We start from the raw sequence: 14844 nt of genomic DNA, 5'->3' as shown, positions 1-14844 counted from the left end.
TACAATGTTGATTAAGATGTTTTCTAATCAATGGTAATGTCATAAACATATGATAACTGGTGATTCAAAGTATGGATATATTAGGATTCTGCTTAGCGTTTCTAATGTGCTACATTCGAATAATATCAAAATAAGAATAGAAAATAAAAAAGTGAATATTGTATGGAACATTAAATAATTAATAAAAGTGAATAATTCGTAAATAACAAGATATTTATATAGAAGACAAATGAGAACAATAAATGATAAATGGAAGTGATAAAAAGATAAATATAATATTTAATAATAAAGTAAAAATTGATAGAAACCATTAAAATAATAACACAAAACAATAAACTAAACTAAAAGTAATATCAATAACAACAATAAATAAAATAACTAATAAAGATAAAGAAAGAATAAACAATGAATAATATTTATAAAACAATTTAAAATAGTTGTAAAAAATATAAAAATTAATAGATATGAAATACTTAATTAAATAATAATGAAATAATTGAGACAAAATATATAGATATAAAAGTACATCATGAAAAATATATTCAAATAAATAAAGTAAAAAAGAAAAATTAGTTTCCACTGAAATTTTATTAATTTTTATTAAAAAAAAGTTAATTTAAAATGTTTTTTTTATTCAATAATTAATTATCTCGTCTTTCTTCTTTTTTTCTGCCCCCACTTCATTTAAATACCCTCTTTTAATATTCTTTTATCACCTTTCAGTTCTTCTTCACACCCAGATCCAACAAAACAATAAGGTTCTATTTCCTTAACAGTTGTTGGTATATTAATTGATGTTAATGATGAACATTTTCAAAAGCAATAACAAGGCAATTTACTAACTAACGCTGGAATGTTTACTGATGTCAATGATATACAATCACTAAAACAATGCATTCCTATTTCACTAACTAACGACGGAATATTAATTTCTTTTAATGAAGTACATCTTTCAAAAGAATTCCATCCTAATTTAGTAACTAATGATGGTAACATAATATTAGTTAATGACATACATTCATAAAAACAACTGTCTGCTATTGTATTAATTAAAGATGGTATATTAATAGATATTAATGATATGCATTCATTAAAACAACTACTTCCTATTTCAATAATAGTTGTTGGGATAGTAATTGTTGTTAATGATGAACATCCTGAAAAACATTCATTTCCTAATTTAGTAATTGTTGTTGGAATAATAAATTCATTAATGTCTTTCTTTTGTACTTCTTTTCCATTGATTGTCTGTAGACTTTCTGGTATTTTAATGCTAATTAATGTTGGTTCATTCATAAATATTCTTTCTTTACTAACAAATTGGAGATTATCTATATTCATATTTCGTAATGAATCACATGCAAGAAAACAACAACACTCTATTTTAGTTATTGTCGTTGGGATAGTAATTGATGTTAATGATTTGAATCTAATAAAACAACTGTCTCCTATTTCTTTGATTGTTGTTGGTATATTTACTTATTTCAATTTATCACAACCTAAAAACTCATCAAGTGATTTAACTTCTGATGGTATTTTGTTTTTATACTTCATCATATCTGATTTGGTATATGCAATATTTTCACAAATGTTCCCTTTTTGTTTTTCTTCTAAGTATGTTGAATATTTTAATTTATACCATATTACTTTTTTATTTATTTTCCCATCTTCAAATATTTTATCCTTTCTATCATAAATATGAAATGTTTCAATATTAGAAAATAATTTTCTTGAATGTTCATTTAATGGAATTGGATTAAAATGAAATCGTTCTATATTTCCTTGAAATCTTTTAATTCCAATTTCTAAATTAATAAAATCATTGATGCTATCAAAATATTTTGATACTATCATTATTTCATTATGTCCTAATTTCATTCCTTTCTTTATCATTGTTTATTTTTAATTTAAATATTTTATTAGTTCTTCTTTTCCTCTTTTTCCTTCTTTTTTTTATTTTTTCTTTCCTTTTTCTTCTATTTTCTTTTAAAAATTAAAGTATATTCTATGAAGATGAATTATAATAAATATCTTTACAAAACAAATTTTATGGTAAAAGATAATTATTGTTATTTTTGTATCAAAGATAGCATGTCAGAGACACCACACACTTCACTAAAATATTATCATCATTCAAATCACCCAGTTATGGACTGGTTATGACGTTGCGTTTGGTTAGAAACACCTTACCCAGTATTAAAAGAATAGTAGTGTTTATTAATTACAATGATGGGATACAATTGATAATAAAAGAATGGGTATTTATAAAGATGGTATTATTACTTGTTAGAATATAGGTATAAATGATAATATAGGATTATCAAAGAAAAAGTTTTTGGTGGTTGATCCTAAAAAGAATATTAGCCCAAGGCAATGGTAGTAATTATATATTCTCCTTAAAATAAGAAAATAAAGAAGAAATTTGATATCCATAGAAATTAAAAAGAAATTAAATAATGAATATTTAAGTAATGAATGTCTAAAATACTCTATTCCACATCAAAAACGAGAAAATGAAATTCTCGTAGTTCAACAACTAAAATCAAAGAATAAGCTAATAGTTGATGAGTAAATACTTTTAAAGCGAAGGGACGGGATTAGTTAATCTCCACTGAGCAAGGAACAATAGAAAATATTTCTATTAATACTTAATTATCTACTTTTTATTTATAATTTCAATAAAATTAAAAAAAAATTTGTGAATAAAAACGAAAAAAATTTTTAATATGTTACTTATTTAACTTTAGTATTATATTCATCTCTAGATATTCCAAATAAAAGTAGTGTTGAATTAACCGTCATGTTAGAGATATGGGATATTAGTTAAATTGCAATAAACAATTCTGAATATTATAAAATCTAATTATGAGAATATCTAATATTTACTTTTTTTTTAAAAAAGGAACTTCACAAAGAATAAAAAGAACTTATAACTCAACTAACAAAAATACTTTATTAGTTATGGGAATACAAACAATGATAAATACTTTACGTGATTTAGTCAATAAAATACCAGTCATTAGAACAATACTAAATGGATCATTTTTAGTGATATTATTATTACCTTTTGTTTTTATTCCTGGTGCTATTTCTGCATTTTACCTTGTTGTTTTTTTATTAGTTTCTCTTGGATTTTATATCACGAAAATGTCAGTACTCAGAGTGTTATCATATCTTGTTGCTTGTTATTCAATTTTTCATTTTACTGCTAATATCATCTTCGTGTTTAGTGACTCTGACAACTCTTTTGTTCTCTTCTTATGTGGACTAAATTTTAAGTACTATGGACTTGTACGTTCTTGTCTTCATTTTGGCACTGTATTGGTATTATTCTTTTTTTCATTTTTATACTGTCTTACTAAAAAAGTTTCATGGCAACCTATTCCTTCAAAATTTGCACCTGCATTAACTTCATTAATATTGTTTTGTTGTTCATTAGTTTTAAATACATCACAAGGAGGAATACTTCCATTAGTTATTATGGTTATTTCTACAGTATCATTCTTTGTACCAAAAAGAATCCAAACATGGATATTTATTCCAACATCAATATTATTAAGTATATATTTATTATGTTGGACATTATTTACAGTATATTCATGGACAGCACATGAGTATGGACTTATTAATGATCTAACATTAAAAAATAAAATGAAAGACATTTTTGAAACAATAGGATTTACAACAACAACATTAAATAGTTGGGTATTTTCATGGTTAATGTTTATATCTTATATTTTTGTTTGTTTAAATTGTGGAGGGATTTATTTATTATTAATATCTAATAAAACAAAAGAAAAGTATAATGGATATGAACGTTTTCAATCTGATGAAGGAGAGAAAGAAGAAAATGAAGAGACAACAATGATTGAAAAATCTGAAGATATTAAAGAAGAAAACAAATCAATCTGGAATAAAATGGCAGACCATATGAAAGTAATAATGAAACAAATAGTTTTAATAACAAAATTATTAATTCAAATAACAATTGATTGTGGGTTATATGTTTCATTAGGAATTATGTTTTGTGTTGGGTTGGTTGATATTAGTTTTCTTGGATTTTGTTTTATGATTATCTCTATTTGTTTTGTATTTATTCCACCATATTATAGTAAAAAAATGTGGCCATTAGTTATTGTATTTATTATTTTACAAATTATAACAGAAATTATTGTTCAACTACCAATTATTGATATTAGTACTATTCCAAGTTATATTGGATTAAAAAAATTTAATGATCAACCAACAGAAACTTCAAATTTTGATTTAAAAAATACTATTTTAAGTGGAACACTTTCTAGAATTATTTTATTAGTTATTGCAATATTACAACATGTTGCAAATAAAATTGGATATAAAATAACAACAAATGCAGATAATGTAGAAATTATTAAATATTGTTTTTCAAAAATAGTTGATTTTTGGGGAATTTTTATTTGTTGTTTTGTTATTGCATTTGCAGCATTTTTTGAATCTATTAATATAGAATTAATGATGTATATTATTGCGTTAGGAGTATTAGTTTTAATTCAAATTCATTTTAGTAATTATAAAAAAATAATAAGAGTAATACTACCTATTTATGCAATTATATTTTTATGTGTACTTATTGTTCGTTATGTTATTCAAATGGATGTAATTATTTCTGATGACTCACAATCAGAATCTCCTCTAATTAATAGTTTTTGGGATATTTTTACCAAAATGAATCAATCAGAATTAGGACTTGTTAAATATAATTCTTTATGGGAAAGATTACTTGGATTTTCACCAAATATTATTGTTATTGTTATATGTTTTGTTGAAAGTCGATTATTAATAACACTTCCAAAATATTTAAAAAATGTTCGTCAAACAAGAAGAGAAATACGAAAACGAAAACAAGATTGTAATAAAAATCACGAAAAAGAAATAGAAGAAGAAATAAAAGTTCCAAAGAAAATAAAAGAGATTTCTGATTTATTTATGAGATTTCTTTCAATTTATTTACCACATATCTCAATTATTTGTGCTATAATTTTTGCAGCATATCCAACAATTTATACTACACCAGAAATTGAAACATGGGATTTACTTCATTTTTTATTATTTGCATCAATATTAATTGCATTATTAATGAAAAAAGGATTTAATGCAGCATGTATTCCATTATTATGGGTATGTACATTAAGTAGTTTAATATTAATTATTCCAAACTTTCATACAATTAATGATTTTATTAATCAATCAGGAATTTTTAAGACAGAAGAAACAAAAGAATGGTTTTATAAATTAATAGGATTAAAAACGTGTTATGAAAATAATGAAAGAACTGAATTATGTGAAACATTTGAAGGAATATATTATCCCAAAAGTTGGGAGTTATTAAAAGAATTTATAATAATATTATTTATAATAATATTATCAAGAACATCATATTTTTGGGGAGAAAAATATAAAAAAAGGAACACATTAGTATTATTTCATTACACTGATATTTCAAAAGAAAAAGAAGGATATTCAATAAATAAAATTAAATATTATATGTCAAACTTTTTTAGTGTATTTGGATCATTAATTGTATTAATTGTAATATTATTATGTTGCGCATTTCATTCGAATGATATTATATGTATATTTTATATTAGTTTAGCAATAGGTGGAATTAGATTACCATATAGTGTAATAACAAAAATTATTCCAATTATTAAATTAATATTAGTCATATTATTAACAATTAATTCAATTTGGACTATTCCATTAACAGGTGGACCAATTGGAAATTGGCAAAGATGGAGTAATTGGGATTGGGATATTGATCAAACACTAAGAAGATATATTTTATTAGTACCAACAAACTCAGGAATAAAATTATTATTATCAAGAATATTTGATGCGTTATGTATATTTTTAATAAACAGATTAATATACAATTATCATGAAGGACATTCACATGATATTTATAAATTTATTTCACCTTATTATTTTCCAAAAGAGATAAAAACATTATTTGATAGTTTTATTAAATTGATATTAAAAAATATTAACTTAATATGTAGTATTATTATTATTTTATTAGCAATTACTAGAAAAGATATGATTTCTTATATTTATATTGGAATGATGTTTTATGTTGTGTTTAAAGGAAACTTTTTAAAACAAAGAAAAATATGGATAATTATTCAAGGAATAAATGCTATTATTTTAGTATTACAAAATGTTATTGTTTTATCAAATATGTTAAATTATTTCATTTTAAATCAATCAAATAAAACAATCACTAATTTTATTACTGTTCTTTTTCAATTATTAAGAGCATTTGGATTAAATACAATTGCAGGAAAAGAGTTTTATATTAATCTTATTATCTTCTTTGTTTTATTAATTAGAATCGCATTATTTAAACAATTACCTGAAGTATTTAAACAAATTAAAGAAATTGAAGAAGAACAAAAAGAAATAATATTTTCAAGAACAAGAGAATTAATTGATTTAGATAGAGATAAAATATTAATTGAATTAGATAAAGAGTATAATGATAAAATTATGAGAATGGTTCGTTTAGAAGAGTTAAGAAAATTACGTAAAAAAGAAGGATTAAATGATTTAATAGAACAACCAAAAATTATTGAACCAGCTCAATTTTTATCAACTGTTCCTGACTCTTCTAGTTTCATTGAAAAAATTATCAAATGGACTAAAAATTATTTATTAAAAGGAATTGATATATTCATCCATTTCCTTCATAATAGAAATCTTGTTGTTCGTTTAAATATTCCAAAAGATGCAAATGAAGAAGAAATTAAAAAAGAATTAAAAGATACAATAAGACCAATCATCCAAGCTGTTTTAATAAATTTAGAATCAACAGAAGAAGAACAAGAACAAATAAATGATACAGAAATATTATTAACTAAAAATGAAACTTCAGAAACTATTTCAAAAAAAGAAAAGAGATATGAATTACTTCCAATTAAAAAACATTCAATTGAACCATATAAATATAAAAGTAGATTATATATGATATTTTGGGGAATTTGGTTTTATTGTAGTGAACAAACAGAAGTATTTATTCAAATATTATTTATTTTAAATCACTTATTTAATCAAAATATATTAAGTTCAGTCTATCCAATTCTTGGATTTTCTATTATTATGATGTGCAAAAGACCAAATCCATCTAAGATTATTTGGAACATTATTTCATGTTATTGTTTTCTATTAGTTTTTATTAGAATGTTAGTTGAATTACCTGGTTTTTGTTTAACATCAACTCGATATGAAAAATATGATGCGTTGTCTTATACAACTGATGTTATCCAATCTAAAACTTTACAATGTGATTCAAAACCTTTAACTTATAATCATATGTCACCAGTTTATTTAATTGGAATATATCCAGTTGAAAATTATATTACGTCAAGTTTTATTTGGGATATTATTTGTTTATTTAGTGTTATTATTCATATTTCTTCTATGAGATCACGTGGATATTGGAAACAACAATATTTGTTAAGAAGACAATGGTCTAACATTATTATTGAAAATTATAGAAGACAGTTAGTTAATAAAATTTATCCCGGTACTTATGGTGAACTTCTTTTTATTATTGAAACTATAACAAATTTTACGAGTGATAATTCTGATTATTTAAGTTATAAAAGACATGACTTATTTGTTGTTGATAAAATTCAAGACAATGGAATGTTATTTGTTAAAAAAGGTAATAAACAAGGATTAATTCATTTTGAAAATGTTCGTTTATTTGAACAACAAAATGATAAAATTAAAAAACAAAAAATTTGTACTATTAAACCTCAACACAAAGAAACATTTGATAATAGTTATTCTATTATAAGTGATGACGCTGATTCTCTTAATGATGAGTTTGATCTTTTAAAACAACATGAAGTTGAATTAATGAATCAAAATGAACTTGAAGTTACTGACGTTATTAATTTTGATAAATTAGAAAGTTATTTACATAAAAGAGAAATTTATTTAAAAGAACAAGATGAAATTTATTCTCATACAAACAAATATATTTCTTTTATTAAATCAATATATTTGTCAATTAAAAAATTCTTTACATCTATCACTAACGATCAATTTAAACGTGGAAGAGATCTTTATATTCCTATGTTTATTTGTGAATTATTATGTTTCTTATTCCTTGTTATTTTTCAAGGTGCTTTTACTAATTCTGAAGGTAGTTTTATCGAATTTTTTACTTCTGATTATTTACCTATTTTTTATGTTCTTGGATTATTACTTCAATTTGTAATGATTTTAATCGATAGAATTATTTATTTATGTAAATCAATTAAAGCAAAATTAATAATGCAATACTTCTCATTAATATTATATCATGGATTAATCTTTATTATTTATCCTTCTATTCTTAAAACAAAAACTCATTTATCTTCTATTTGTCTTACTATTTTTTATTTATTTAAAGTTGTCTATTGGACTATTTCGGGATTACAAATCAAATCTGGCTATTTGATTTTATCTTCTAAAAGAATTTTGATGGCAAATTATTCTTATATTTCTTCACTTATTTTCTCTACTTATTATACTTTACCTTTTGTATATGAAATTAGAACTATTCTTGATTGGACTTTTGCTAAAACTTCTATGTTTTATAAATTATGGTTAAAAGTTGAAGACATTCATGCTGAATTATATATGAATCAATGTGATAGAGAAATAGAAAAATCTAGAAATCATGTATATGGTGAATCTAGAGGAATAATGGAAAAATTAACTGGTGGTTGTATTATGATTGTAATTATGTTAAGTATATTATGGTTCCCTTTATTACTTATGTCATCTGCTGCTCCTAATTTTATTCAACCAAAACCAACAAATGTAGAAATTACTTTTAGTTTAGCTGGAAATGGAAAATTTTTTGATCAAGAAGATTCTAGTTTTACTGAATTAACAGGAGCTGAATGGAAAGTACTTGGACAAACTCATGACTTAAAAAAAGATGCAAGTTTATGGGTATTTGGTTGTTCATTGTCATTAAAGTCAATGTCATATTGGTCATTAACACCTGACAAAAAAGAAGATTTAAATACAACTCTTTGCAACGGAAAACAAGTAATGCTCAAAACTAAAATTTTAATGTCTCGTGAAGACTCTGCTGCTGTTAATACATTTGAATTAAATGAAAAAATAATTTTAGGTAAAAAAGAACTTCAAGGATTTTGTGATTTATTAAATGATAAAGAAAATAACTTCACTTTATCATTTTTCCCAGAAATTGTTTCTATGCCAACTCTTTCACAAACAGAACTACTGAGATATGACTCTACTAATATTTCTTTAATACCTAAAAAAGGTATTGATAATAAAACTCAATTATCTTATTGGTGGTTTGAAACAACAAATGGTTCTACTGTCGTTGATTGGTATGTCTCTTCTCCTAATGTTCCAGATACAGGAGTGATTTCTAGTTTAAGTTCAAAGGGAATTATTGGACTTTATACAGTAGTTGTTCTGACTCTTTATTCTTTAATTAAATCAGATTACTCTGGTCTTTCACATACAGTCATGTTTAAAAACCTACCAAATTGTCATGGTTTATTACAACTTTGCGATGACATCATTATGGCTCGGCAAGATGGTGATTTAAAATTAGAAGAAGATTTGGTTGATGAACTTATAATGATTTATAGAACACCATCTCTTTTAGTAGAAAAAACAAAAATTGATTAATTTTTTATTTCATAGTATTATTTTTGTACTTTGTATGAAAGTGATATAAATTAAATAACATAAATAAATGATTATAAAATTATTATAATTTATAATAAGTATGATTTGTTTATGTTTTTAATTTCTTGTTTGTAAATAAGATTTGTTTGTTAAAAATTATATTTATCATTGTTATGTTTTTGTTTATGAAGATGTTGATTGAAAATGTTATTGAAATATTTAAAAACAAGAAATAGAAGAGATAAAATAAATATTAAAATAATGAAGATAGAATATGAAATGATAATATCAAATAAAACATATTTAAATATAAAAAGAATATTATAAGATAGAAATGAAAATAATAATAAATATATACAATAAACAATGAAAGAAGAAAAAATAATATAATATCAAATAAAATAAAGAATAAAATAAATATAAAAGAAAAATAAATAAATAAAAGAAATATAAAAAGAAATAAAGAAATATAAAATAGATAATGAAAAGAAATAAAAATAATAAACAAAGAAATGAAAGATAATAATATTTTATTCATATTAAATAAAGAAATAATAATATAATAATATAAATAATAATAAATAATGAAAAAAAAGAAATAATAATATAAAGAAATAAATATAAAAAAAATAAAGAAATAAATTTAAATCAACAAAAATCATTTAATTTATTAATAATATAATCAAATAATTCATTAATGAAATTATTAATATTCAAATAATAATAATAATAAATAATAAATAATGATATTAAAATATTAATAAATAATAATATAAATACATAAAAATACATAAATTAATCATAAAATTCAATAAATATAATATTAAAAATATTTAAAACATATTACACAAATATTTAAATAATAAATAAAAGATAAACAACAATAAATTAAATAATAATAACAATAAATAATAATAATACAAAATAGAAAGAAATGATAAGTAATAATAGAATAAATAATAAATAATATAAAATGAATAATAAATAAATATATAAATAAAATAATAAAATAACAACTAAATCATAAAGATAATATTTTAATAAGAAAAAAAAATATTATAATTATTCAAATTAAATAAAAATAATAAAAGAAACTATAACATTAAAAATAAATAAATAAATTAAAAGAATATAATTAATGAAAATAAAATAAATATAAATGATAAATAGAATAATAAATAATAATAAAAATATAAAATAAATAATAAATAATATAATATCTATAACAAATAATATATTAATATATAAAAAGAAATAAAGAAATAGAAAATATAAATGAAAAAATAATTAAAAGAATAACCATGAAATAACATAAAGAAATATAAAGTATATAATATACAAATCATTAAATCAATATATTATTTAATTATAATTACATCTAAGACATATTAACATAATATAAAAATTAGAAGAAAACATAAATATATCTTCAATAAAATAAAATAAAACACATAATAATAAATCAATTCATATATAAAATAAAAATATAACAATAAAATATAAAATAACAAATAATAAAAACAATAAATATTAGATACATATAAAATATTCTATTTATGATACATTAATTCAATTAAACATAAATTACCAATAAAAATAAATATCAAATAATAATAACATCATAACAATACAAATAAAAGATAATCTATACTAATTATATAATAGTGTGAATTTTGATGACATAAACATAACAACCAAACATAACAATATAATATTCTGGTAATACAAAAAATGATAAAGAAAAAAATAACTATAATACAATAAATCTTAAAACAATAAAAACACGAATAAGTAAATAATGTCATTTATTAAAATGATTTTTTGTTTTTTTTTGATAAATAAATGATGATGAATTTTTCTGTTAAATTTAGAAAATGTGAATAATAAATTGAAAAAGATCTTCAACTATTCTTAGAAAAAAAAAAAAATGACAACCATGACATTCACTAAAGATCATTTAAAAAAAGAAGGGGATTGCCTTTACATTGGTTGTAAAAGGAGTGGGTGGAATAGTGATTGTTGTATTTCTCGAGAAGAGTTTAGTAATCAAATTGGTTATTCGTTATTAAAGAAAAGAGTAGAAAAATATCCCGAAGAAAATCTTTGGGGATACCGTTCAAAAATTGAAGGGAAATGGACTGATTATCAATGGATTAATGGTACTGTTGCCTTGGAGATGGTTGATGCTATGGCTGCAGGAATTGTAAATACTTTAAAAGTAAAAAAAGGAGAACGATGTGGTATTATAACTCATAATAGATATGAATGGTTTGTTGTTCAACATGCTATGAATAGACAAGGCATTATTCCAATTTTCTTATACGCCACATTAGGAGCTGAGGCGTTGGATTATATTGTTAAAAAGATGGGATTAAAATATTTATTCTGTGGAACACCAATTAAAACTGGATTACAATTATGTGAAATGAATCCAACAATGGGACTAATAACTTTTGATGATACAAATGATGTTCCTAAATCAATTAAACATTTTAATTATAGTGAATTATTAAATCAAGGAAGACAAAATCCAACTGATCCAGATTTACCAAATCCTAATGATACTTTTTCAATTATTTTTACTTCAGGTACATCTGGACTTCCAAAAGGAGTTGTTCATACACATCTCTCAGTAAACAATGCAATTTATAGTTTTATTACTGCAAATTGTTTTGATCCAATTAAATTAGCTTATAACAAGATTAATTATTGTTACCTTCCATCGGCTCATGTATTTGATCAACAAATTGCACTTGCCTTTATGTATGGGTATGGATCTGTTGGATTTAATTCAGCTGGAGTTGCTTCTATAGTTGATGATATGAAACATCTTCATCCAACATTTCTTATTGCTGTTCCAAGAGTTCTTCAAAAGATTTATGATAAATTCATTGAAACAGTAAGTGCTTCATGTATTGCAAATACATTATTTAAAATTGCTTATTATTATAAAAGTAATGCAATTCATAATAAGTCATCAACTTTAATTAATTGGGACACTGTTTTGTTTAATAAAGTCAAAGAAACTTTAGGTGGAAAGTTAGAAATTATTTTAAACGGTTCTGCTCCTTTAACACCGGAGTTATATGATTGGCTTCGTGTTTGTACTGGTGCTCAAATTTTCCAAGGGTATGGAATGACTGAGTCATTTGGTGGATTTTGTACTGCTGCTCCTGGTCTTCATGATGATAATTTAACATCTATTGGATCAGCTTGTTTAGATGTTAATATTAGATTAGTAAGTATTCCTGATATGGATTATTCGATTGAAGGAGAATCTCCAGCTGGTGAGATTCAAGTTAAAGCAGGACAAATTTTTAAAGAATATTATGATGATGAACAACAAACAAAAGCTGCATTTACTGATGATGGATTTTTATGTACTGGAGATATTGGTAGAATTAATTATGATGGATCGTTGAGTATTATTGATAGAAAAAAAAATTTATTTAAACTTGCACAAGGAGAATATATTGCTGTTGAGCCATTAGAAAATACATATAGTCTTTGTCCATTTGTGTCACAATGTTTTATTTATGGAGAAAGTACTGACACTTTTATCACTGCTATTATTGTTCCTGAAATGAAAGAATTTACAGAGTTTATGAAAATGAAATTTAACTTCGAAGGAACAAAAGAAGAATTACAATCCTTCTCAAATTTAAAAGAACCTAAAGAGGCTTTTAGACAAGAATTAGAGAAATATGTCAGAACAAAAAATGTCCCTGGTTATGAAGTTGTTAGGAATATTTATATTGAATTAACTCCATTTAGCGAAGCAAACGGATTGCTAACTCCTTCGTTCAAATCAAGAAGACCTCAAATTAAGAAAAAATATGCTACAATTCTAGCTGATTTAAGAAAAGAAATTCTTTAATTGAATTTGGCTTATATTTAATTCTCTCTTTTTGATGTAGTTGTTGTTCATATAATAATAAAAATACATTTTGTTTTTTTCATTATATAAAAGATACTTAAAAGATTCTAATATAAACCAATTCATAACACTAACAATACAAATGATAAAAAAATAATTGAAGCTGTATATTATTTGATTTAGAAACAATATAATAACTATTTTAAAATAAACAATTACAAATGAACAAATAAATATACCCTTTTTACATATGTCATTAATAAATATTTCATTTTTTGTTTCATTTTAATAACTTATATTAATCATTTTTTGTAAATAATACAATGACTATAAAAGAAGTTATCAAAAATAATATACTACTGAAATGATAATGAATAATTTATTTCAATATTTCAGCATAATTCGAGTATGATATAATTATAATATAAATAATTGTTTGAACTGTTAATGACCATTTATTTTTTTTTTAGAATTATTAAGTATTAATAATCAAAGTACAAATGTAATACTGGGAATATCAAAATATAATTTGCCAAGAAAAAATTTGATTAAATAATACCTATAAAATAAAAAAGGTTGAATATCAAATAAAAACTAACGTAAAGAACGCATATATAACAATAAAAATTAATTAATTATATAGTCAATTAATAATGAGACTAATGACAAACACTATAATTTAAGTTAACAAATAAAAAAAAAACATAATGAATAAAAATACTTCAAAGTTTCATTCATTTAATTATGTTATTATTAAGAAGATTAACATTCTAAAATAATGTAAAGTAAATAAACAATACAACAGAAATAATGAATATTTAAACAAAGAAAAACAATGTTTAATAAAAAAGAGTGAAAGAGGATAAACATAATTCAATAAGATGTTAAACAAAAAGAATAAGTTTAAAATAAAGAAATAAATTAATTAAGTTTCAAGGTAATACTCTTCTGCTTGTTGTTCATATGAGATTGTATCATAACATTCATCAACTGAGACTATTTATTCTGGTTCATCTATTCATTTATTCAATACAATAATTACCATATTATTTCATTAATGTTTCATGTTTTTTTTTTTGTTAATTATATCTTTTACCATTATTTCTCATGGTATTTTTATTCAAAATTATCTAATAATATTCTTATTTCTTTAATAATCAATCTTATCATTATTATTATAACTCGTATTGTTATTACTTTTATCATTCTTTCTATTCTCATTATTTTTTTTTCTTGAAACACACAATACATGTTTATTTTATTCA

General features: G+C 22.2%; 3 protein-coding genes across 3 annotated transcripts, besides 37 other annotated features; 2 read left to right on the top strand and 1 right to left on the bottom strand.

Annotated features, from left to right (window-relative positions):
- Positions 1-121: part of a repeat region that runs on past the window's edge.
- A 106-nt stretch (positions 122-227) lies between these two features.
- Positions 228-403: a microsatellite.
- Positions 312-496: a microsatellite.
- Positions 365-555: a microsatellite.
- A 27-nt stretch (positions 556-582) lies between these two features.
- Positions 583-649: a sequence feature (AT_rich).
- Positions 650-813: 164 nt separating this feature from the next.
- Positions 814-1893, bottom strand: EDI_173110 (uncharacterized protein; the record flags this gene model as incomplete). Its single annotated transcript, XM_001738965.1, has 2 exons — positions 814-1429; positions 1508-1893. The coding sequence occupies 2 exons, from the start codon at positions 1891-1893 to the stop codon at positions 814-816; spliced, it is 1002 nt and encodes a 333-aa protein (XP_001739017.1).
- Positions 1894-1895: 2 nt separating this feature from the next.
- Positions 1896-1922: a sequence feature (AT_rich).
- A 1-nt stretch (position 1923) lies between these two features.
- Positions 1924-1988: a microsatellite.
- Positions 1989-2080: 92 nt separating this feature from the next.
- Positions 2081-2667: a repeat region.
- Positions 2668-2728: a sequence feature (AT_rich).
- Positions 2729-2961: 233 nt separating this feature from the next.
- Positions 2962-9702, top strand: EDI_173100 (uncharacterized protein; the record flags this gene model as incomplete). The annotated part of the gene is made up of 1 exon (XM_001738964.1): positions 2962-9702. The coding sequence occupies one exon, from the start codon at positions 2962-2964 to the stop codon at positions 9700-9702; it is 6741 nt and encodes a 2246-aa protein (XP_001739016.1).
- Positions 3763-3790: a sequence feature (AT_rich).
- Positions 4523-4564: a sequence feature (AT_rich).
- Positions 4853-4947: a microsatellite.
- Positions 5362-5404: a sequence feature (AT_rich).
- Positions 5502-5525: a sequence feature (AT_rich).
- Positions 5997-6057: a sequence feature (AT_rich).
- Positions 7046-7099: a sequence feature (AT_rich).
- A 43-nt stretch (positions 9703-9745) lies between the features above and the next one.
- Positions 9746-9800: a sequence feature (AT_rich).
- A 132-nt stretch (positions 9801-9932) lies between these two features.
- Positions 9933-10023: a microsatellite.
- A 2-nt stretch (positions 10024-10025) lies between these two features.
- Positions 10026-10199: a microsatellite.
- A 43-nt stretch (positions 10200-10242) lies between these two features.
- Positions 10243-10345: a microsatellite.
- Positions 10346-10358: 13 nt separating this feature from the next.
- Positions 10359-10413: a microsatellite.
- A 5-nt stretch (positions 10414-10418) lies between these two features.
- Positions 10419-10475: a microsatellite.
- A 7-nt stretch (positions 10476-10482) lies between these two features.
- Positions 10483-10637: a microsatellite.
- Positions 10638-10653: 16 nt separating this feature from the next.
- Positions 10654-10711: a microsatellite.
- Positions 10712-10731: 20 nt separating this feature from the next.
- Positions 10732-10792: a sequence feature (AT_rich).
- A 16-nt stretch (positions 10793-10808) lies between these two features.
- Positions 10809-10989: a microsatellite.
- A 30-nt stretch (positions 10990-11019) lies between these two features.
- Positions 11020-11077: a sequence feature (AT_rich).
- A 4-nt stretch (positions 11078-11081) lies between these two features.
- Positions 11082-11250: a microsatellite.
- Positions 11142-11341: a microsatellite.
- Positions 11292-11466: a microsatellite.
- Positions 11467-11638: 172 nt separating this feature from the next.
- Positions 11639-13579, top strand: EDI_173090 (long-chain-fatty-acid--CoA ligase, putative; the record flags this gene model as incomplete). Its single annotated transcript, XM_001738963.1, has 1 exon — positions 11639-13579. One exon carries the CDS (start codon positions 11639-11641, stop codon positions 13577-13579), a length of 1941 nt encoding a protein of 646 aa, XP_001739015.1.
- A 49-nt stretch (positions 13580-13628) lies between these two features.
- Positions 13629-13671: a sequence feature (AT_rich).
- Positions 13672-13834: 163 nt separating this feature from the next.
- Positions 13835-13900: a sequence feature (AT_rich).
- A 90-nt stretch (positions 13901-13990) lies between these two features.
- Positions 13991-14013: a sequence feature (AT_rich).
- A 19-nt stretch (positions 14014-14032) lies between these two features.
- Positions 14033-14069: a sequence feature (AT_rich).
- Positions 14070-14189: 120 nt separating this feature from the next.
- Positions 14190-14221: a sequence feature (AT_rich).
- Positions 14222-14350: 129 nt separating this feature from the next.
- Positions 14351-14504: a microsatellite.
- A 238-nt stretch (positions 14505-14742) lies between these two features.
- Positions 14743-14804: a microsatellite.
- Between the last annotated feature and the right edge of the window lie 40 nt (positions 14805-14844).

Source organism: Entamoeba dispar, genomic scaffold, assembly GCF_000209125.1.
Source record: "Entamoeba dispar SAW760 scf_1105229461833 genomic scaffold, whole genome shotgun sequence".
In the NCBI taxonomy this organism is placed as follows: Eukaryota; Evosea; order Mastigamoebida; family Endamoebidae; genus Entamoeba; species Entamoeba dispar.
Note: the sequence above shows the minus strand (reverse complement) of the source record. Positions and strands in the feature narration are given on the sequence as shown.